Source organism: Echinops telfairi, unplaced genomic scaffold (assembly GCF_000313985.2).
Source record: "Echinops telfairi isolate 266 unplaced genomic scaffold, ASM31398v2 ScPeMD7_18;HRSCAF=68, whole genome shotgun sequence".
NCBI classification, from domain to species: Eukaryota; Metazoa; Chordata; class Mammalia; order Afrosoricida; family Tenrecidae; genus Echinops; species Echinops telfairi.
The window spans coordinates 46,286,686-46,311,631 of NW_022103915.1; the positions used below are offsets into that span (position 1 = coordinate 46,286,686).

Here is a 24,946-nt window from a genome sequence, read left to right on the forward strand (position 1 = left end):
GTTTTGAGAATGATGATGGCAACAAATGTACATATGTGCTTGACACAATGGATGGATGTATGGATTGTGGTAAGAATTGTACGAGCCCCCAATAAAATGATTTAAAAAAAGATGAGGAAGAATGCAGCATTGGGACTTCAGGAAGGCTTACTGACAATATGCAGACGACACCACCTTGCTTACTGAAAGTGAGGAGGACTTGAAGCACTTGCTGATGAAGATGGAGGATTTCAGATTCAGTATGAATTATGACTCAATGTAAAGAAAACCAAAATCCTCACAGCTGGATCAGGGGGGTAACATCATGATAAATGAAGAAGAGGTTGACGTTGTCAAGGAGTTTTGTCTTGCTTGAATGCACAATCAATGTTCATGGAAGCAGTAGTCAAGATTAGAGGCATTTCATTGGGTAAATCTGCTACCCAAGGCAGGTACTTTAAATACTTAAAGAAGTATTGAAAGTAAGGATGTTACTTTGAGGACTACAGTGAGCCTGACCCAATTTGTGGTATTTTCCATCGCCTCCGTGCATGTGAACGTTGGACACTGAATAAGGAAGACTAAAGAAAAACTGATGCAAAAAGAAAAATCAATGCATTTGAATTAGGGTGCTGGTGAAGAATATTGAAAAGTACTATGAATTGCCAAAAGAACAAGCAAATCTGTCCTGGAAGAAGTGCAGCTGGGCTGCTCCTTAGAAGTAAGGATGGTGAGACTGTACGATGGTGGTGGTGGACATCATGCTGAGTCAAGTGGTGGCACGGTGAAAAAGAGGAAGCCCTCCAACAAGGCGGATTGACCCAGTGACTGCATCTATGGGTTCAATGAGTCGTGAGGATGGCACAGGGCTGGGCAATGTTTCCTTTTGTTACACATAGGGTCGCTGTGAGTCAGAACTGACTTGGTGGCACATACAAGTGTTTTAGAAGAAAGGTGCTCCGGTGGTCTAGTGGTTACAAGTGGGCTGTAAACCGAAAAGTCAACCGTTTGAAACCACCAGCCACGTGGCGAGAGAAAGATGAGACTTTCTACTCCTGTAAAGAGTTACAGCCTTGGGACAGTTCTATAAGGTTGCTGTGAGTCAGAAGCGACTCTACAGGAGTGAGGGTTTTGAGTTGACTCTTGGAAGAAATGCAGCCAGGATGCTCCTTCGTGGAAAGGATGGTGAGACTGTCTCACTTACTTTGGACACGTTACCAGAAGTGACATCATGCTTAGTAAAATGGAGGGACAGCGAGAAAGAGGAAGGCTCTTGTTGTTGTAAATGAACGGAGACACAGAGGAACGAGAAGCACACGGAAAGAATCTGCAAAACAGCAGAGGGCTACAGCTCGCTCAGGCATGTAGCAAGGAACTGAGCTGTGTCCTCTCTATTTATTTGTGTTCAAGTAATAATGGTAGGAGTTACTAGAAATAGTAAGTGATTATGGAATGACACTTTCTTAGTAGAAGCAGGGAAAGAGTTACTAATGGGCAAAAGGAGAAAAGATGGCTAGTGACCTAAAGTGCCAGGAGGTCAGACTGATGGCACGCGCAGAATGGCAGCTGTGGGTGTCAGCGTTGGAGTCAGGAGATGATCATCTGGGCTGAACACGGAGATTGTGGCGAAGGTCCAAAAGGAAAACATGATACTCTTGATGACTGTGTCTCAGTAATTTGCGCGGTTTCTTCCCCTCCATGGGGCAGCTGGTGGGTTCAAGCTGCCGATTTTGCACTTACTAGTCCAACTTATAACCCATCATGCCACCAAGGCACTTTAAGCCGTGGATAGCCATAAAAATATTTGAAAGCTATATCCTTGAGTCATGTGGGCAAATTTAGTCAAGAATCTATACTCGCCCACCTTCAATAAGCAGGTCGTCTGGCAATGACAGATGAGCCCACAGGTGGTCTGAATCTCAAGTATCTCCCAGTCCAAGTGTCTACTTCTGCACTCAGGTAAACCTTAACAAGGGCCCTGCCAACTTAAGCCAAACATCTCTTCCACATGGCTTGCACACTTCTTCTTTTAAACCAGAACCCATTTCTCAAACAATACAGAGTTGAAGTATTTATCTTGACTTATTCTGTGAACACCCTGGCTTAGACATCTAGTTTATCAGGCATCTACATGCTACACAGTAGTTTGCTACTCAGTTCCCAGCATTTCTAGGATCTGCCAATGGGAGTACCTGATGGGTGTGTAAAGAGGAATAAAAAGGGAGGGATGTTTTTAATCTAGCAGAGACAAAAGATGAAAAGAGAAGAAGACAGAGAACAATCACAGCACCATATCATGGATGACAGAGGGAGTTTCAGAATGAAGAGTGCTCTCAATAGCATCAAATGCTTCAGACACGAGTGGTAAATTTTATTGGATTTTCCTAGGTGAAATCATTTAAGGACATTTTCATACATTATTTTACTCAATCTTAACACCTATTCTGTATAGTTGACAGTATTATCATCTTCTTCCTTTCAGCTTCACGTAGCCTTGCGTGATAACGCCGGGGTTCAAATGCAGTAATATCACTGTTTCTATGTGTCGTCGTGAAAACGAGCTAAGACGCACCACTCCATACCAGTGTGCTGCGGTTGCCTCACCAAGCAGGGTGACCGGAGAGAGGGTGATTGGCAATGCTGGAGTTCAAGACTGACTGAGGTAGCAGGAGCAAGGTGGGCGTAATAAAGAGGAGAGGATAAATAGTGGAAGTGGCAAGAAAGAGACAGAGGGGATGTTAAATAAATGGATTTCTTTTCGAGAGGACCCCACAGAGTTAATAAGATATTGATAACAGACTCAAGAAGTGGATTATTAAAACAAGATGTCAAGGAATACTAAACAGAATAAGGAAGGTAAGGTCATTAGTAGACTTACCTTGAAGAAGGAAGCTGCTATACTTTGTATCATATGATTAAGCTGTTTGTGAAATGCTAACAGTTTGATATGACTATTGATAAATATTTGGCAATCTTGCTTAGCTGGTGGCAAAGCTTTAATCATTGGGAAGACTGCATTACTTTCAAAAAACCACCTTTTTTCACAGTTTTATTGGCATATAATTCATATCATATAATTCAATAGTTCAAGCTTATAAAGAGTTGTACAATCATCACCACGATAGATTGTAGAACATTTTCTCCTTTCTTGTTACTCATTGTGATTAGCTCCCTTTTTCCCTGAAACCTCCCCTGCCACACCTCAGGAAACTGTCAGTCTCTAGCGATTTACCTATCCAGGATTTCATAGACAGAAAGCCGAAAAAATGATCAATAACAAAGTAAAACAGAGGGAAGCCCCACTTGAAAAGAAAGAAAAAATTAAAAACTCGATCACATTTGAAAGGGACCCAGAGGAGAAGATCTGAAAAAGCACTGCACGTTACCTTGCTGGCTTCCTCCTCTTGGAACCCCTCTTCAAGAACGTGCAGTAGATGTTTTCTCTTCATGATGATGTCAGGCTCAAAAATATAAAACAGGCATTCCATCGTCTTTCGGTGGCTCCTGAATAATAAGTGAAATGGAGAACAGTTGAGAACTGATTTCATCAAATCTTACCCACACGGAAGGCCAATCTGGCCTGCTGGTGCTGTTTCCCGTTGACGTCAGCTTTCCCAGCATCAGAGTTCGGTTCTCCCCGCTCTCCTCTAGCAACAAGAGGCCGCCCGCCGTGAAGACACCTTGAGGTCGGACTAGCCCGAGGGATGCAAGAAGAGGAAAAGGTTGCCGACAAGGGTGCATTTTTCATGTTGGAAAGTGTTAAAACAGTGAAGCTTTAGAACAAAAACAAACTAAAACAGCACTTTGTAAAGATTCCCTTATAGAAAGTAACGTCTTACTCTGAATCGTGTATATCTTCACTGTCCAAAAACTTTTGGAATTTCTCTTCGAATTTTAGACGAAGAATACGGTTGTTCACTTTAATGACACGTTTTACTTTCACTCCTGTGATGCCGTACATTCTGAAGTCCCAGGAGCAAAAACGCGACAGCATTAATTCATGGCAGGAGTTGAACCTGGGCGGAAAGATCAAATAGACAGAGAAGACGGCATGGTTTCCTCAGTCTGTGGGAGAACACAGACTTGGGCAGCGTGCAGTTGACAAGTCAGAGCTCATATTTGTGTGTTTTTGTTAAATATGGTCCTCGAACAGCTGTGTTTGGGGTTTGAATGTTGTTGCTATGTACCCACGAGTCCTGTCTGACTCTAGGGACCCCGAGGAAGAGTAAGCACAACTGCCCCATGGAGTTTCCTTGTCTGAAAGCTTTGTGGGAGCAGGTCGTCAGGGCTTCTCCCCTTGATTCAATAGTTGAGATGTAATCAATCAAAGAGGCACTCAAGTGAAACATGAAGCTCGTCATCATGTTAGTATGATAGGTTGATTCTGGCTGAATGATGTGTTGGCTGAGCAACCCGCCCGACCTGAAATATTCTGTTTTTTATGTCAGTGGAACTGCATATCCCTGGCTTTCCTCTTCTTAGTTGCTCCTTTATATATATATTAGAAAGAACCAGTTTAAAGCGATATATATATATCTTTTTCTTCTCACAAACTTATAAATGTTGGAGTGCCCCAGGGGTCAATCTATGGCTCTCCTTTTGCTTCCTTGAATATTCTTCATTATGTGAGTTCATCTAGTACATCATGGTTATAAACACACACACATAATGCTTAAAATATCTCATGAAAAATTACAGTATTTTATTTCTAATGCTGATCACTACTCAATGGTAATATATTTTTTCTTGAAATATTATTTGGATCCAGTTGTGAGGCCCTGGCAAGAGCCCAGTTAGTCTACAATCCATTCAGCTCTCACACTCCATGCCCCTGTGCAGCTATCCTAAGTGCCCCAAGACCCTATATCAAACAACCAGGGGCAAACCCTATAGCCAAGCTTGTAGAATTATTCAAGAGACCTAATCCCCAGGAAGCCTGGGAAAACTAGCTAACAACAACCTGCTAGTCATATGGAATCTATCTCCCCAAATCCCAGCTTGCTGTTTCCCTGTCTCAGTATAACTATCTATCTGTGTGACCCTGCTTAGTAGCCTTCTCTTGTTCGGCATTGTAACTAACAAGCTTATCTCTCATTTATTTAAGTTTTGTGTGGTGTCCCACCAAAAAACCTGCAGTCATACCCAATATCATGTCATTATTAAACACTTACTTAGCTGGATATGACTATTTGATTGCCTATTTTGTCAGTCCACTAGTATATATAATAGGCATCTCAAGTCACTTGTTCAGAAACTGTCCCCAAACCTGCTGCTCCCAAGTGTTCTCCATTTCAGCACAGAGCGCAATCATCCAGCTGTAACTTAAGTTAAAAACCCAAGAATGTCCCTTGCCTCCTCACTCTTCCTAACCAATATGCAATTCTTCAGAAGATCTGTTGGGCTCTACATCGGAAACACTTTGTGAATATAACTATGTTTGATCAATGCCACTGTTGACACCCTAATCTCTATCACTACCATCTCTCAGTTGCACCATTGCAATAGCTTCCTAACTTTAGTTATTAAAAATGAAGGAGCCAGAGTCTGCTGTCATGGAGCTGATATTCCAAGACGGGCAACCAAAAAGGAACAGATACAGGCATAAATAATTTCTAGAGAAGCCTACAGAATAAGGAGTGGAGTGGGCTACTTTAGACAGGCTGTTGGTGAACAGCTTCAGAGAAGAGAAGTGAGCTGAGAACTGGAGAGGAGGAAGAGCCAGGTATGTGAAGAGCGCAGGGTAAGTACAGAAGCATTCAATTGGTAGCTGCTGCCTGTAATGGTCATGCTTACAATAATTCTGCCCGTGTCTTTAAGTGGTAAACATTTAATGAAGAGCTCAGCAAATGAATCAATTTTGGGGGAAAGTAAGTGAACCTCGTATGGGATACATTTACCTTTGATGAGGTGTCTAGGTTCTCACCTACATGATTCGCCAAGGCTTGAACTTGAATGTGAGCTATGACCATGAAGGTGGGCTTCCTGATGGGTAAACTCTGAGACCAGGATCTGGGCTCCTAGTTTAGAATCTCTTCCTTTTTCATTAGCCAAGATTGAACCACTGACACCTGGGACTGCCCTTTTAAAAATTACTCCTCTTTTAAAAGTGAAAAGTGAGCTGTCCAGAGAAACTCAGCTTCCCTCCTATAGAGGGATTATTTGCTGGGATTATACCAGTCCCCCAACTAAAACTAAACCCCTTACAGAGTTGATTCTGAGGCATACTAGCCTCCCCAACACTCCCTGCCATGGAGTCAATGCTGACTCCACATGGGCTTCCGAGACTGTAATTGTTTATGGGAGTAGAAAGCCAAGTCTTTCTCCCCAGTAGCTGCTGCTGGTTTTAAACTGCTGACCATTGGATCAAAGCCCAATATGTAACCACTACACAACTACCATCCACAGAGACTGTATATCTTTATAGGAGCAGAACACCTCATTTTCTCCCTTGTAGCAACTGATGGGTTTGAACCACTGGCTTTGTGGTTAGGAGCCTAATGCCTAACCCACAGTGCCACTGGGTTTCCTTAAATCAGTCATACCAAAATCAAACTGACTACCATTGAGTCGATGCTGACTCAGAGTGGCCCTATAGAACAGGATAGAACTGTCATTTTGAGTTTCCAAGACTGTTAACTCTTTACAGGAGTAGAAAGCTCCATCTTTCTCCCGAGGAGCTGACCTTTAAAAACTGCTTTGAACTGCTGACCTTGGGGTTATCAGCTCAATGCGTAAGTCTCTCCCCCTCAATGTCTTACAACACTGAAACTTTGATAGAAACTAGTGCAGCAGACATTTCAGATAAAGTTTAAGTTATAAAGTGGATATTTTATAACTCGTGGGAGTGGTGTTCCCTAGGAATGAAGGAACCAGTAACAGGCACAGGGAAACTCCAGGGGATGTGGACCTTTCAGAGAGCTTTACTTGGCCCTGGAATTCATTGGACTGAGTTCTACCTTATGCTGTTGTTGCTGAGAACTCCTGAGTTGATTCTGCCTCAGAGACCCGATGCGCAAGAGCAGAGCTCCCCCATCGGCTGCACACTTTACAAAGCAGACCGCACCGTCTTTTTCCTGTGGAGTTGCTAGCCGTTCAGGCAGCAGCCAACTGCTTAATCATTTGCACCACCAGGGCTCCTAAGAACTGGATATAAGAAACCGTATTGCTAGGAAGATGGGGACAGAGTTCGATTTGGGGACACAGGAAGTAAAGTCTTTACTCACTGAGAATCAATCATCTGGGGGTGAGAAAACATTATTCACAGTGTGCTGGAAGAGAGAGAACTAGCTTAAGGCTGGTAGAAATATGCTGGGACTGCCACTGCCATCAATTCTTCACAACTTCCCACAGCCTCGCTGCAAATGTGCTACAGGAGAGCAAGCATCACTGGTCCGAGGTACAGAGAGCTTTTTTTAGTCTAAATTTCAAATAGTGACTGTCTTATAAAATAATCTCTAAATCTGCCCTGGCTTTCCTCTAAGGAGTCCCTTACCTTTAAGGGCATCTTGCAAACCACGAGTCCAACCTCTCTTAAAATAATCAGACCCCTCTCATGAAAAGCTACTGGTAGCTCTCAAGGTTTTTCTATTTACATGCCTTTGTACATATTCCCTTGTGTGGGACAGTCCTCCCAATTCTTTGTATAGTTAACTTCTATCTGCTCTTTAAAAAGCCACCTTTCTTCAAGTGTCCCCCCAAATCCATGAAATTCTCTTTAAATCCCCATCGACGTTAAATGTTCTTGTGCTCCACACTTGCAACTATTCTGGAACCCATTTCTGTTTTGATGACATAGTCTCCCCTACCCGCTTCCAGGCTTGAGAAGGGGAGAGCTGCGTCGTACTTTACTAGTAGCATTAGCAGCTCACATGGCTTCTGGTCTGGACCAGAGGCTTAGTGAATCTGTACTGAGGAACTGAACACACTAGAAATGCTAGTCTATATCTTCATTGCATCTATACATCAATCGGGAGGAAATGTAGTGGGATAAGTGTAAGCAAAACAGTAGTAGGGAATAGGAAGGATACAACTCATTCCATGAAAATTCAAAATCAACAATGAGTATATCTGATGGGCATGATAAAAATATGTCTTGCATTATTAGAGCGGCTCTTGAAGGACAGGTAAGTTTGGACAAGCAGTGACACAATGAGGGTGGGAGATATAAAGAGAGTCTGGGTGAAAGAAGCTGAACAACCAAATGTACCTGCCAAGGATAATCTGAGAGCAGTGTGGAATATTCTGGATTAGCTGACTTTGAAGGGGGTTGAAAGGAGATAGTGCAGCTTTGACACCATAAAGTGGCGGACACTAAATGTTGGCATAAAGGGTTTGGATATAATTTGGAAGGGAACAGGTAGCTTTTCATATTATTTTAACAGAACGCTCTCTGTAGCGAAAACACTCTACTGTACATAAAATGGGAGACCATTTAGGAACCTATGTTTGTTGATTAATGATGACTAAGCGCCTACTGCCTGCAGGTACTGTGCTAGGTATTGCAGTTATAGTCTAGATGAGGGTTCCAAAGGCCTGTGTGGAGGTCAAAATGGACAGGAGGGAGTGAATGCAAGAGGCCTTGTGTGGGAGCACCTTTGTTTTGGCACCTCATTGGACGGGGAGATAATAGGGAGAGGTTGGTATTAGGCTTCAGCATCTGTTGAGTCTCGACAGGGAGGTAAGGTTCTGAAGGAATGGGTGGCTTGTGAGTATGAAGAATGAAACCAAAATATAAATATTAAGCACTAGTTATTTTCACACTATTGTGTATAATATATCAGCAACCTTCGTGACAGATTTTTTTCTTCTCATTTTGCAGCTGAAGTTCAGACAGCTTAAATAGTTGATTCAAGATCATACAGATAAGAGTTTAAACTTAGGTTTTCTGAATCTAACTCCATTACATAACTACGTAATGACTCCACAACCGAGTTCCCTTCGGAATGTGCTGAGCTTGCCTTGCCAGTTGGACATCCAGATAGACATGCTGAACCATCAAAAGTTCAGGACTGAAGTCTAAGAGAGAGATTGTAACTATAAGTTATTTGTTATTGTACAGGAGGAGAAGAGACTGCCGAGGGAGAGAGTACAAAGACAACGTCTAGACATAGAGTTCATCTTTGACCAACTTGGGTTTGAACCTCAACATGTGAGTCCTCTTACACAAGGATTTTTTTTTTAATTATCTTATAATGTTCTTCCTCTCTAAGGGAGCAGTTCCTCTCTCCAGAAAATTGTGTATCAAAATAAAAAGTGATCTCTCAAAGTTTTAGCGTATTTTTAATTGAGTAAATGTAATACTGTAAAGATTGATTGCCATGGGAACCATACAGAGTGCCACTCGTCATGCTGGAAGTGCTCCCAAAATGCAAAGAAGAGTCATAACATTACAAAAAAAAATTGAATTGCTTGATATGTACCGTAGATTGAAATCTGCAATGGCTGTTTATGTCTGCTATTTCAAGATCAAGGATTCCAGCATAAGGGTCACTGTAAGAAATGGAAAGCCTTTGCTGTAGCTATGCCAACCCAAAACAAACAAAATCCCTGTTCTCCTCAAGTCAGTTTCAACCCAGAGTGTGGCAGTTACATAATCCTGTGTCAACTTAAGGGTGTTAAGAGTGAAGGGGTGGAATCTTGACTGTCAATCAGGTTACAGACTGATGATGCCTCCCTTTGGGCATGGTCTTCTCATGAGGATTCTGGGAACTTTCTCTCTCTGCTTTACCTTCCTGTTGAAGAGCCACACTCAGAGAGCTAGAGGAGACGTGTGAAGACCCATACCAGTGCTGAGATGTTTCCACAGCGATTGGATCCACAAGATTTTGCACCCACCAGCCTGTGATCTTTTTCCATTGTGGGTCACTGAATGTGACTGTGACTGTGTGAGGCTGAAGAAGGATTTTTGGATTAGTATTTTATTTATGGGCTAAGATCAGACTTATGGACTGGCTCTGAACTGGACTGGTACATTTTCTTAATATACAATTACTCTTCCATATAAAGCGCTTCCTTATACAGATATGAGTGTCTCTGGATTTGTTTCTCTAGTCAACCCGGCCTAACACACATAGCGACCCTAAGGGCTGAGTTGAACTATTCCTAAGGGTTTCTGAGTCTGTAAATGTTTAAAGAAGCAAGACTGCCTCATCTGTCTCCTATGTAGTGGCTATTGGATTTGAATGGCTGACTTTTTCGCAAGCAGCACATTGCTTAACTGCCTGTGCTACCAGGATATACCAGCAAGAAAATCTTGCTCTTTTTGTGTAATACCATTTGATCTCTTATTGAAAACGCAGCCCATGTGAGTACAGTATATCATACATGCTGCTGCTGTCAGGTGTCATTGAGTCAGTTCCGAATCATAGCGACCTTGCATACAACAGAATAAGACACCGCCAGCCCTGCGCCACCCTCATAATTGTTCTTATGGTTGAGCCCATTGTCGTCGCCACGGTATCAATCCATCTTATCCAGGGTCTTTCTCTTTTTTGAAAGCCCTCTACCAAGCATGATGTCCTTTCTAGGAACTAGTCTCTTCTGACAACATGCCCAAAGTACATGAGACAAAGTCCCACTCTTCTTGCCTCTAGGGAACATTCTGTACTTCTTCCAAAACAGATTTGTTGGTTCTTTTTGCCAACACCCTAATTCAAATGCATCGACTTCTCTTCAGTTTTCCTTATTCAATGTACAAATTTCGCATCCATAAGAAGCGATTGAAAACACCATGGCTTGTGTCAGGCATACCTTAGTCCTCAAAGTAAACTCCTTGCTTTTCAACACTTTAAAGAGGCCCGTGCAGCAGATTTTCCCGAGGCACCGTGTTGTTTGATCTCTTGACTGCTGCTTCCATGAGTATTGATTATGGATCCAAGCAAGGCAAAATCCTGGACAACTTCAATCTTTGCTCCATTTATCATGATGTTACCTATTGGTCCTGTTGTGAGGATTTTGGTTTTCTTTACAAGTTGTAATACATACTAAAGGCTGCAATCCTTGTTCTTCATCAGCAATTGCTTCAAGTCCTCTTCATTTTCAGTAAGTAAGGTTGTGTCTATTGTAGATTGTTAATAGGCCTTCCTCCAATCCTGAAGGAAGCCTGATGGTTTAGTGGTTATATGCTGGGCTTCTAATCATAAGGTCAGTAGTTTGAAACTACCAGGAATTCTGAGGGAGAAAAGTGGGGCTTTTTACTCCCACAAAGAGTTACAGTCTGAGAAACTCACAGGAGCACTTCTGTGCTGTCGTATACGGTCCTTCTGAGTGGGCATTGATGCACATTCTTCTTCACATAATCCAGATTCTGATTATTTTCTCAGCATATAGTTTGAATAAATATGGTGAGAGGATACAGCCCTGACACACAATTTTTCTGATTTTAAACCATGCTGCATTCCCTTGTGCTGTTCCCACAACTGCCTCTTTAACCATGTACAAGTTCCACATAAGCATAATGAAGTGTTCTGTAATTATCATTCTTCTCAAGGCTAGACATAGTTTATGATCCACATAGTCAAATGCCTTGCCATAGTCAACAAAACACAAGTAAGCATCTTTCTGGTATTCTCTGCTTTCAGTCAAGATCCATCTGCTATCAGCAATGATATCCCTTGTTCCATATCCTCTTCTAAATCCAGCCTGGACCCCTGGCAGCTCCCTGTCAATGTACTGGTACAACCATTGCTGCTGATATTCAGCAAAATTTTACTTGCATGTGATATCAACAATAATGTTCGATCATTGGAGCATTCTGTTGGGTCATTGTTCTTTGCAATGGGTACAAATAGGGATCTCTTCCGGTCAGTTGGCCAAATACCTGTCTTTCAATTTTCCTGGCATAGACGAGTGAGTGCTTCCAGTGCTTCATCAGCTTGTTAAAACATTTCAATTGGTATTCCATCCATTCCTGGAGCCTTGTTTGTGGCTAATATTTTCAGTGCAGCTGGAACTTCTTCCTTCAGTAAAATTGGTTCTTGCTCATGCTACCTATTGACATGCTCAATGTTCACTAGTTCTTTCTGGTACAGTGTCTCTGTGTATGTTTTCTATATTCTTTTCCTTCTTCCTGCATTATTCAATATTTTGCCCATAGAATCTTTCAGTGTTGCAACTTAGGGCTCGGATTTTAGAAAATTCTTTCAGTTTAAGATATGCTGAAGATCATTCAATAACAGTTGATGAACTTCAGCAATATTTTACTTGCATGTGATATTAAGGGTATTGTTCTATAATTTGAGCATTCTGTTGGGTCACCTTTTTTTGGAAATGCCATTGGTTTATGTTATTGTATAAGGCTTTGGGTCAATAGCAGTTATATTTTTGGGGAGTCAAAAATTATACATGTTGTTCAAAGATCAATTGTACAAAAAAACAAGAGGTGAAATTACACGGAAGTTATGGTTAACAGTGTCTGATACTGTAGTGGTCACTAAGACTGGAAGGTGGACATGTCCACAATTGTGCCTTAGATCACTGACTGAACTATTCAGCTACATGAATTGATGACTACAAACATTCTTTAATATAAAAATGATGCATTTATCTAGCAAATGTGGAATGCACATATTTTTAAAAGGCTGGAACTAAATCAAACCTGTTAAAACCTTTTAAAACTTCATAATCCTAAAGAAGGGTCTAATAAATACTGTTACTGGACTCACTGACTTAAATAAAGATCTTATCTTGTATAAAACCAAAACTTTCTGCTGATATAGTTCCTTGAAACAATATAGCATGGCTTTTTTAATACACAGGCATATAGTTCAATTAATTGGTGAATATCATCATAGGCTCTGTCTGCATTATAGTCATTACGGATCTGAGGGGTTTCAAATGTTTGTGAAGAAATGCCATTTGCGTTCAATTCCATTCTTCAAACACTTTGGAACCCCCCCTTGTTCTATTAAAGTGATACAGAACCTTCAATTAATAATGATCCATTAATAACCAATCCAGGCCTGTGCTCAGTGTTAGGACTTATGAAGCATAGAAGCTTAGAGTCACTTATAATTAATTCATGGTGTTTTAAAGGTTTTTGTTGTTATTGTTGGTTTGAATTGTAAATGCCCTCTATCTATAACCAGGTCAAATGCTTCTCTAGCTCAAGAGCCATGTCTTTGATGTTCTGGAGTACCCACTTGATGCATGCGGTCTGATGTCTCTGGGTATTTCAATAGGCAAGGCAAGTCTTCAACAATGATGATACACTGGAGTGTCGACAATCCACTTAACTTGGAAGTCTCTATAAAATATAGCTCTGGTAAAGTAGGAAATGGAATAAATGTTTTCTTTCACAATGAAAGTTAAGAAATATTGAATGACATTAGTTGGAAATCCATAGTGCTCTTTCAGCTAAAGAAATAAAGAAAGGTTGCTTTGAGAGAAAACTTTCATATTTAAATCTTGACTCAACCAAAGAACTCGTTTCAATGCTAGACCCATAGCTTGAAAAAAATTAATTAAAAGAAGAGTTAGTGTTGGAATAGCACACTGAGGAATATAGCACATAGCAATTTAAAGTACTTTTGTATTTTAGCAGTTATTTCTTAGCACACATAAGAGATCATAGCTAAGGTGACCAAACGTCTAAAGTATACAGATAATAATAATAAAGTCATTGAAATCTTGCCATCATATATTTGATTTTTCTCCTGACAGTGGATCAAGGTTAGTCTTAATAAAACCAAATAAACAATTAGTAATGATTATCCAAGTCAAAATGAGCTCAACATTTGCTATCAGGCTGACATGGTTATCTAAATGGTACCCCACCCCCTTCACGCCCTTTCACCTCACAATCTGCTTGTTTAGTAAGGGCTTCCTCCGCAACAAGTTAACTTAAACAGTACAAGCAATTCTGTTTCATTTGAGTGAATATAAGTGAAAGCCTGAAAATTATTTGTGAACCCTGCACAGAGACACTTTTCAATGTTTGCACTTGACAAAAATCAAGGGCTTTACTTATTTGCAAAGGAATAGGTTAAATACTTTTTATATCTTTGTCCAAGTATTGTGGTTAAGTAACTGCTGGGAAAATAAATGTATTGATATAAAAGAAATTATTCATTTTCAAAGGTCTCATTCTCTGTTGGGCAATGCATCTTACCCTTTGCCACCAAACTAGTCTGCAGGGCCCTTGCGAAGCTTTTACTCACAGAAGTGAATGAAAAGGCACATCTATTTGAAAGCAGTTGCTTGGGTTAAAGCAAACCACAACAACCACACATATACATTATTTTTCAGAAAGTTAATGCCAATATTTCATTCTACTCCATGAGTGTTTGTTATAGCCGTGGCTGAGTATAATTATGCCCCAAGGTGACATGCCCAGGGCAATCCACCACCCCGCATGCCTCTTGGCACATCTGCACACACCCAGGTTCACAGAGTGGCTCTACAGCAATCTACGGTTATTTTAGGGCTTCTTAACTGTGAGAAAATGAGGTGAGAAATGGGAATGTTACAGCAGTATTTTGGGATCAGTTATTTGGTTGGGCCTCTCAGTGAGGCCACATGACCACCTCCTCGTTTCTAGTAGTGGGCCTTGATTCTGGAGTCTGGACCTAAACACACATAAAAATAAATAGTTGACCCTAAACTGCCCGCCCCCCACCATACCCCTAAATTATATCCTGTCCCCAGCTATGGAAAATTGAGTAAAGAGCAATGCAATACCATTAGAATGGTTTCAATGTTAGTTTAGAGAAATGGTGTTAAAAGAGATATGTTTAGGTAGTAAAATAGGTAACTATCAATGTTCAATGAATAAATATTCTACATAAGAAGTGTTGCAAAACTTAAATATTTTTATAAGCTGATCTCTTAGGTGTTGATTTTTAAGGACTTAATATTTTTTGTAAGCTATAATTAAATTTCAAACACATTTACCAGTCATCAGATTGATTGCCTTCTTCAAAATGAATATTTCCCACAGTCTCCAACTCAATTAACAAACAGGGGATCAATAAACCATAACTTTTCTTCTTTTTCTTTACTTCAATATGATACATTTCTTCAATTCTTTTGAAGGAAAAATATAGTCATTAGTATGGTCTCAAGATCATGACATGAAAATTCACAATAGAATTTTTTTAAATTGGTATTGAAACACAAGACTTTTTCAATGGATAAAGAAAGTTTGGTGTTAATAATTAAGTAAAAGACATTCTTTTGGAGGGTCAATTCAAATAACCTCAAATTTTGCACATCTCAGAAGAAGTGAGGGTTAGAAGATCATCCTGGCTCTACCACTTCAGTCTCTAAGATCTTAGAGCCTTTGTTCTTCAGTTTACTCAATAAAACACCAGTGATGGCTTGTTGTCGCTGTTGGATAGTGTTGGACTGCTAACTGCAAGGCTGGCAATTAACCACCATCACCCACCCCCACCCCCTGACCCCCAACTGCTCCACAGGAGAAAGAGGAAGCTGTCTATTCCAGTAAAGATTTACTGCCTTGCAAACCCTTTACATAAAGTTGCTGTCAGGTCAGAAATGACACAATGGCACTGGATATGAGTTGCAAAGGACTTGAAGGTAGTAGGTTTGCTTTTTTTTAATGCCTCCTTAAAAAACTGTTTGTAGGATTCTGAGTGCAAAATGCATGTAAAGCTCTTAGCAACCAATCTGGGCACAGAGTAGTAACCCAAGAAGTGTTAGCTATTATCCTTGTGTTAGATGGAAAACCATGAGGTGGGTGGTTCAAGTCTACCAACCACTCAACAGGAGAAAGATGAAACCATTTGTTCCCATAAAGATTTGCAGTCATGGAATCCCTATGAAGGGTCACTATGAACCACAATGCATCCAATGGCACTGTTTGTTTTGTTTTTGAATTTTAATGTGTCATTTTATTGGGGTATCTTACAGCTCTTATAACAATCCATACATCAATTTTATCAAGCACATTAGTACATATGTTCAATGGCACTGGTTTTGTTTGTCTGTTTTGTTATATTATTGTTGATCATACTATTATAGGGCCAACCAACTTAGTCCCTTAGTACCCTAATACACTTTTTCAGTATTATTAAGCATCTTTATTTTATATTCCTACATTCAACCTGGGCATTTTTCTGTACAATTCCATACAAGTGTGTATAATATATTATGCCTGGTCTCGGGTTCTGCACCAGTGGCAGCTCTGATGTCGTCCGTTTGTAAGCATTAGAGGGGTGCTGTGACAAGAAGACTCTCAGAGGGAAACTCCTTGTCCAAATTAGACCTGTCTCTGCCAGCTTTGAAGCAATGGTGCCTATATGTAATAGGAAACTGAATTGGAAGGACATTTCATGCTTTAGTTCACTGTTGATCTCATAATTACCATCTACTCCTGAAAACAGGGACCTGAGCTCAACTGATGGGCCTCTTGTTTCAAATCGGAACTAACCCATTCATTAAACATACTCATCCATTTTTTTGGTCCAGAATGCTACCCTTTCATTCAAGGCTTTTAGTTTTAGCAGTATCTTCTGTTGAAAGTTTGGTTCTTCTGTGAATGCTTCACAGGTCTTCGATTGTTCAAGTTCAGATACTTTACTGTTACTAGATCTCTCACTGTGTCCTTTGCCACATCTCTTAAGTTCAGCCAGCTCTTGTTCCAACTGTTGAAAACAAAGGGCCAAGGTGCAAAATGAACATTTAAAAGTTAGAGCAAAGCTTCAATTCAGGCATTGATCTTTTATTAGAATCTGTTATATATATTGAAAAGAAAACCAAACCAAACTCACTGTTGTCTAGTCAATTCTGACTTGCTTAGACATACATCTATAGTTAACTTAAATGAACAAAGTAAAAAATCTATGCTAATAAGTACCCTAAATTTAATAAACAACAACAATAACACCAACAACCAAAAAACCTCTCACTGCCACTGAGTTGATTCTGACTCATAATCACCCTATCAGACAGGGCAGAAATGCCCTTATGGGTTTCTAAGACTGTAGCTGTTTATGAGAGAAGGAAGTCTCATCTTCCTCCTAAGTTTCATTAAAGGATGTCAAACATGGGATTACAGATGGTGCAAGCTCAGTCAGTCAATTTCTCTTGATTAATTGATGTTCTTACATACTTCCAACAGGATAACTCTTTAACTGAAAATGAGAAAATCTCATGAATTTGACTTCTCTTGAATCCAGGAACATAAAATTATAATGAATTCAGTTTGGGGTATAAATGAAATATTTAAATATCAAATAGTGTTGTGACTTTCAACATATCTACTTTTCAATTTTCCAATGACTTTTCAACTATAATGTTCTCTAAAGCATTAACCATAAAATACAGGAAAACAAATTCATATAATTCATTTTGATTCAAGTTTTTATATAGCTCAACATAGCACCGGTCTTGGTTTAATATTTTTTAAATATTTTGCTTCTCATAGATTTTTGCATTCATTTTCATTTTAAAAATACTGCATTAAATATTAGTTGTCTTGATTACTGAAGTTTGAGACTCCCTTAAATTTGGGGCCCATGTTGAATGCCTGACTACTTATCCTAACCCCAGCCCTGTTGGAATTCAAGATAAACAGTAGTACTCCAATCATGGAAGCAGCAGTCAAGATGCATATGAATATATGAACTTATAATTACCTATATTCTTTCTTTATAATGGTCAAATATAAAGTTTATAAGTGAAAAATTAATCATATTTATTCAAATATCTGTTGTCTGTGTGTTGATGATGGAAGTTGCACCTACTTGGTTCCAACTCATAGTGACCAGACCAGACATCAGTAAAACTGCTGCTGGAGCCTGCGCCATACTCATACATGTGTTTGACCCCATTTTGCAGCTACTGTGTCAATTCAGCTCATCACCAGCCTTCCTCCTTTTCACTGCTCATCCACTTGTGCACGATGTCCTTGTCCAGGGACTGGTCTCTCCAGATAACAAAGACTTGCCGTCCTCACTTCTAAAGAGCAGTCTGGCTATACTTCTTCCAAAGCGGTTATTTTTCTGTTCTTTTTGGGATTCATGGTATTTTCACTATTCTCACTAACACCCTAATTTGAATGCATCAACTCTTCTCCAGTATTCCTAATTCCTTGTTCGACTTTCATATGCATATGAGGTAATTAAAAATACCATGGCTTGGGTCAGGCACACCTTAGTTCTCAAAGCAATATCCTTGTTCTTCAAAACTTTAAAGAGGTCTTGTGCAGCATTTTTACCCAATGCAATGTCTTGTTTGAGCTTTTGATTGCTGCTTCCATGAACATTGCTTGTGAATTCCAGCAAGATGAAGTCTTTGATAACTTTACAGTCTTTACTTCGTTGTCTGTGGACCGTAGTGAGGAATTTTGTTTTCTTTATATTAGATTGTAATCCACATTTAAAACTGCAATCCTTGATCTTCAACAGCAAGTGCTTCAAGTCCTCCTCATCTTCAGCAAGCAAGGTTGTGTCATCTGAGCATAGAAGGTGGTTAATAAGCCTTCCACCAATCCTGATGCCACACTCTTCTACATAGAACCCAGCTTTCCTGATGATTTGCTCAGCATACAGATTGAATAAGTATGGTGAGAGGATACAACCCTGATGCACACTTTTAAAAAATTTTAAACCAAGCAGTATTCTCTGTTGTTCAAACTGCTGCCACTTGCTCTACGTAGAGGTTCCACATGAGCAGAATGAAGTGCTCTGGAATTCCCATTCTTCGCAAGGCTATCTGTAGCTGGTAATAAAGCCTTTCAACAGTCAATAAAATATCTAGATATATTTACAGCATTCTCTGATTTCAACTAAGATCCATCTGACATCAGCAATGATAACTTGTTCTACGTTCTCTGAATGTAGCCTGAATTTCTGGTAGCTCCTTGTCAATGTGCTGCTGCAACGATAGTTGAAGGATCTTCAGCAAAATTTAACTTGCATGTCAATGGATAATTTCTACCTTCTCTTAGGTCACCTTTCTTTAGAATGAATACAAATATGGATCTCAACTCACCTATTCAGATGACTAGGTAGCTGTCTTCAAAGTTCTTAGCACAGACGAGTGAGGGCTTCCAGTACACTTCATCAACCTGTTGCAACATATCCATTGATATTTTGTCAATTCCTGGAACCTTTTTGCTATTGCACTATAGCTTGGAATTCTTCCGTCAGGACCATCAATTCTTAACATATGCTACTTCTTGAAATAGTGGAATATTGCTTTTGCTTGGTACAGTGACTTGAGCATTCCTTCCATTTTCTTTTGATGCTTCCCAGGTCATTCACTATTTTGTATACAGAAACTTTCAATATTGCCACTTGAATCTTGAATTTTTCTTCAAGTCTTTCAGCTTAATATATGAGGAAGTACCCCCCCTCCCTAAAATAGCTCTGCTGGGCAGAGCTTTCATAGTATGCATTTGTTCTGCTAGGCGAGCACCCAGCAACTCACTCTGAGTCAGTGCACCCAGTGGCAGCACCTGGGAAGGTTCTCTATGGTCACAGTTAATTTTTTCGTAAAAGCAGTTTTGCTTAAACCTCGTTTTTGTGATGGCCAATTTAAGAGAACAGGGTGCAGCCGTGAAATTTTGTTTCCTGTTTGGGGAAAAATACCACAGAAACTGTTGTGATGTTGAACACAGTTTATAAGGAGAAAAACTCAAGTGTATGAGTGGTTTTCTCATTTCAAAAGAGGTGAAAAGTCGAATGATGATAAACCTCATTCTAGGCATCTATCAACTTCCCAAACGGAAAAATGTCGACTCATAGTGCATTTGGAGTTCATTTTACCAGGTCAGACTGCTAATCAAGCTTTCTATTTGGAGGTTCTGAAAAGATGATGTAACAGTGTGTGACAAAAAAGGCCTGATTTGAGGCAGACAGGGGACTGGTTCTGCCCCCACAACAGTGCACCTGCTCACAGCCATCTCAGCGTGCCAGTTGGCAAAAATATAGCATGCCTCTCTTGCCCCATGCACCTGCCTCACCGACCTCATTCTGTATGACTTCTTTTTGTGTCTGTGAATGAGGGACAGGACAGGACAGCGATTTGACAATATAGAAGAGGTGAAGAAAAACAAATCTGCTGGCAGCCATCCAGACAGATGAGTTTGAAAAACGTTTCCAAGAATGGAATCACAGATTTGACAAATGTACTAAGTGCAGCAGAGAGTACTTTGAAGGTGATAGGGCTGTTTTGTAAAAAAATTTGAATTGGTAACTTTGACAAAAACTTGTTTGGGGGGTAGCCCCTCTTCTGCTGAGTGTGTTTGCCCTTTTGGTCCCTAACTCCAGGTGTTTTCTCCTTTCACTGTGACATTTTGCTTTGTCTTCTCCAGTTGCCTTTTGAAATTTTCTACTCAGCTCTTTTACTTCATTATTTCTTCCTTCTGACTTAACTACTCTAAGTTGAAGATTAACTTTCTTTTTTTTTTAACATTTTTTAGGGGCTCATACAACTGTTATCACAATCCATACACACATCAATTGTGTAAAGCGCATTTATACATCATTCTCAAAACATTTTCTCTCCACTTAAACCCCCGACATTAGGTCCTCATTTTTCCCCTCCCTCCCCACTCCCCTCTCCCGCATGAGCCCTTGATAGTTTATAAATGGGTATTTTGTCATATCTTGCCCTGTCCGACGTCTCCCTTCACCCACTTTTCGGTTGTCTGTCCCCCAGGGAGGAGGTCACATATAGTTCCGAAGATTAACTTTCAGAGTCTCTTCTGATATCTACTTTGATCTTTTCTTTCTTTCCTGTCTTTTACATTTTTAGCAGTTTCACATAACATACAATTCAAAGGTTTAACTATAGTAAAATGAGTTATGCAAGAATCTTAATTTTACATTTTTTTCATTCTTGTACTCCTTATTATTAGCTCCCCATTTCTCCCCAACCTATATTGCCATAACCCTAAGGAACTATTAATCTAGGTACTGTCCCTATATATCTATCTACCCTGGATTCCATGTGAAGAAACTAATACCACCCCCCAAAAAAACCACCTAATAACAACAGAAAAAGTTCAATCCAAAAAAGCAGAAAATAATGAAAACCAGAACACATTTAAAATAGGTCAAGCAGGAAAATAAATGTTAAGGTGCTAAGCTTTAACTGAACTATAGCTGCATTAACCATTCTTTCTTGTCTTTTTAATGACTTTTGCTTGTGTGTGATGTTCTTGATGTCATCCCCCAGCTCCTCGGGTCTTCTGCCATTAGTGTTCAATGCATCAAATCTGTTCTTGACTTTCAAATGGGGTGTACTGAAGATCATGGATTTTAAAATTTTTTCTTCAGGTTTGCCTGAACTTATATATGAACAATTTGTGGTCGGTTCCTTACTCAGCCCCGGCCTTGTTTGTGCTCATCATATTGAGCTTCTCCCTCATCTCTTTCCACGGGTGTATTCAATTCGATTTCTGGGTATTCGATCTAGAGAAGTGCATATGTATACTCAAAATTCTATCTCGCAAAATTCTATCCGCGATCTCCAGCTTCATTTCTACCACCAAGGCCTTATATTCCAGCCACTGTTCCTTTCTCTTTGTTTCCAACTCTCCCATTCCAATCACTAATAATTAGTGGCATTGGTCACCAGCATCAAATTCAAAGGCATCAATTCTTCTTTGTTGTTGTTAGATGCCATCGAGTTGGCTCCAACCCATTGTGATCCCGTGCACAACAGAATGAAACACTGCGTGGCCCTTCACCAGACTCACAACTGGTTCTGTTCTTGAGCCCCTTGTTGCAGCCACAATGCCAGTCCATTTCACTGAGGGCTCTCCTCCTTCACTGCCTCTCTACCCTACCTAATATGATGTCCTTCTCCAAGGACCAGTCTGTCCTGACAATATGTCCAAAGCAGGTAACATGAAGTCTCGCTGTCCTTGTCTCTAAGGAGCACTCTGGCCATATTTCTTCTAAGACCAATCAGTTTGTCCTTTTAGCAGTCCATGGTACTTTCAATATTCTTCTTCAGCATCACAGTTCAAATGCATGGATTCATCTTCGTCATCCTCATTCAATGTCCAACTTTCACATGCATATGAAGCAATTGAAAATATCATGCCTTGGGTCAGGTGCACCATAGAGCTTCTTAGGTTATTATTCATGGTTTAGTTTTGCCTGCATACGAGACAATTAAAATACCTTGGTTTGGGCCAGGTACACCTTATTCATCAAAGTGACAGCCTTGCTATTTACGGTGGCATCTTGGCTCTGTGCTTTAAAGTGGTGCTTTGCAACAGACTTGCTCGGTGTAATACATTATTTGACTTCTTGACTGCTGCTTGCATGGGCAGTGATTGTGGATCCAAGTAAAATGAAATCCTTCACTACCTCTAATCTCCATTCATCGTAATAATGCTTATTAGTTTAATTGTAAGAATTTTGGTTTGCTTTCTGTGGAGGTGTGACCCATGTTGAAAGTTGCGATCCTTGATCTTCACTGGCTTCGAGTCATTTGTGTCATCTGCATGTTTCAGGTTGGAGTTTGCCTCCAACCTGATGTCATACTCCCCTTCATCCAGGCCAGATCTGTAGATTATTTACGTAGTCTACAAACTGAATAAACATGGTGAAAAGATGTAACCCTGGCACAGAACTTTACGGATTTCAAACAATATAGTATTTCCTATTCTCCTAGTAATGCACAAGTTCCAATATAATTATTGTGTCTCATATCTCTAGATTTTACCTAATACCTGTATTTTCACATGAAAATGAGATACAAAATTATTTTCATATAACTACCTATTATTTTATTAAAATACATCATTTAAATTATATTTTTATAAAAAATTTTCAAGTTGCAATGGCAACTAATACTCGCCCATCTTAGAAAAATGCTAGATATATTTCAAGAACCTGATTCATAATGGTTCCCCCTCTTGCTATAGCTTAAGAATAACTTAACTCATAAGTAAACATTTAGGCAATTTCTACTTTCTTATTATTAATAATGCAGTGATAAACATCCTTATGTATAAAACTTTATCAAAATCTTTTTAAAAAGAGTGCTAGAAATAGATTTATTAGCTCAAAGGCCATGAACATTCTTAGGCTCCTGATGTGCATGGCAGGCACCCTTCCATCAGTGGTGCTGTGCTGCCCCTGTCTTCAGCAGACCAAACACTAGCATATGCTAAGCTTTGACAGTTGTATGGATAAAATAATTTCTGATCACTTTAATTAACATTTGGAAGTAAGTAATGAGTAAAGATTGGATTCTCCTGTCAAATGTCTATTGGTAATTTTAAAGTTTCTTCTGGGTGAAATGCAGTTCATGTAACTTGATCGACTTTTCTATTTGGGTATTTAGACTTTCTCTTGTTTTAGAAGAGTTACTTATAGGCCGAAGGTTCCTTTGGTCGTCATGTTTGCTGAAAGCAATCTTTTTTCGGTTGGCCTTTATTTATTAATTTAATTAGTTATTTTTTACTGCACCAGAGTTTAATTACTTATTTGTTAATTGACTTATCATAGTTAAATCTAACTTTTGTTTTTTTGTGATTTCTAGTAATTGCTTAATCTGACCACTGAGATCAGTTAAATATGCATCTACATAGTTTTCAGTTTTTTCATTTTATGCTTTCATATAAGTAGCATTTACTTTTGATATGATGTAAAGATTCTATTTCCCGTCCCCCAAATAGTTTGACAGTTTTTCTAGTACTATTTGTTGAATAATCTATTATGTTCCCATACTTCACCTTTATAAAGTTATTTATTTATTATAAGTTCTTACATACACAAATGTCTGTTTTGTCTAAATAATCCTTAGTTTTTCAGGTTCTACCTTTAGTAAAGGAAACCCAGTTCTAAACCAGCAAGCACACAAAACATAGCCTGCTAAGGCATAGCTAGAGTTAAAGTTTCCACCTGTGAGTCAAGGGATATTTTAGCACTTCAAGCAAGAAAATGAATTTTGAGCACAACCTGCTGGTGTCTAATAAAAATGCAGCTGGAATGAGTCCTTACAGATCCTTCTAGCTCTCTGACAGTGTACATAACTTTAAAACATTTTATAAGTGAGTTAGCCCATGCTTTCTGTGGAAGTGAGCAGCCAAATTCATAAACCCCCATGCCACCAAAGCTCCTGAAGCCCACATTCTTTGAACTGCTATTTCTCAACACAGAATGCAGTTTAAAGTTAACCTCCTACAATGGAAACATTATTTTGGGAGCACCTATGACATGAAATACAGTATTGATTTGAAAGCATATATATTTTAAGTAGCATTATCTTTATATAGAAAGATATATAAATATATTATATATAAATATATCCACATTTTAAGATATATTTTATATTTCTATATGTATATATAAAGATAATGTTACTTTAGCTGGCATTTTTCTTAAATTGTAATCACATAAGTTTCATGACACTAAAGCTTACATTTTTCCTAGTGAATCTGAATAATTTTATTCGTTCTTCTGGCAACTTTTGTAATTTGCATTTTCGGTCATTCAGTTTTTCAAGCTCTTCATTAAGATGTCTCTGCACAGTCTTTATGCGCATATTGTAATACATTAATTTTTTCATTGTTGTGGCCTAAAAGTGAGAAAATTATTAAAATTTAGCTGAAAAAATAGAATTATTTGTTATTAGTGGTAATTTTAAAATTTATATTAGCAATACTAATATGACTGTGCCATGTCTTATATTACAAAGAGAAAGTTTTAAATGTCCAATTATTAATGGTTAAAGTGATAATAATGGCTACACAGATTCTACATTTAAACTCAATCAGCAAAACATACAATTTTAAAGATGTTCCTTGTGAATAATATTTTAAATGTAAGGCATATACTTATTTCTAGTTTGACAGCATAAAGAGACTATAGAAAATTCAATTTACACAATAGTATCATTTAGCTAATAAGACAGTATTACTAAAGCAAATGTATAGCTACATGGTTCTACTTGCTTAACTTGGGTAAAATCTTTAAATGTTAAAAGGAAAAATAAACTCGTTGCCAGTGAGTTCATTCAGAACCATATGGACCCTGTAGAACAG

The 24,946-nt window shown here is 39.1% G+C and overlaps 1 protein-coding gene across 1 annotated transcript in view; it reads right to left on the minus strand.

Annotated features, from left to right (window-relative positions):
- The window catches only part of LRRC9 (leucine rich repeat containing 9), a 148,168-nt gene that overhangs the window by 89,142 nt on the left and 34,080 nt on the right, over positions 1–24,946 (minus strand). Inside the window, exons 8-12 of the mRNA XM_030884954.2 lie at positions 24,325–24,480; positions 16,384–16,580; positions 14,869–15,000; positions 3,819–3,995; positions 3,366–3,483 (exon numbers count right to left, since the gene is read on the minus strand). Coding sequence (XP_030740814.1) covers positions 3,366–3,483; positions 3,819–3,995; positions 14,869–15,000; positions 16,384–16,580; positions 24,325–24,480 — 780 coding nt within the window. The remainder of the gene's footprint in view (positions 1–3,365; positions 3,484–3,818; positions 3,996–14,868; positions 15,001–16,383; positions 16,581–24,324; positions 24,481–24,946) is intronic.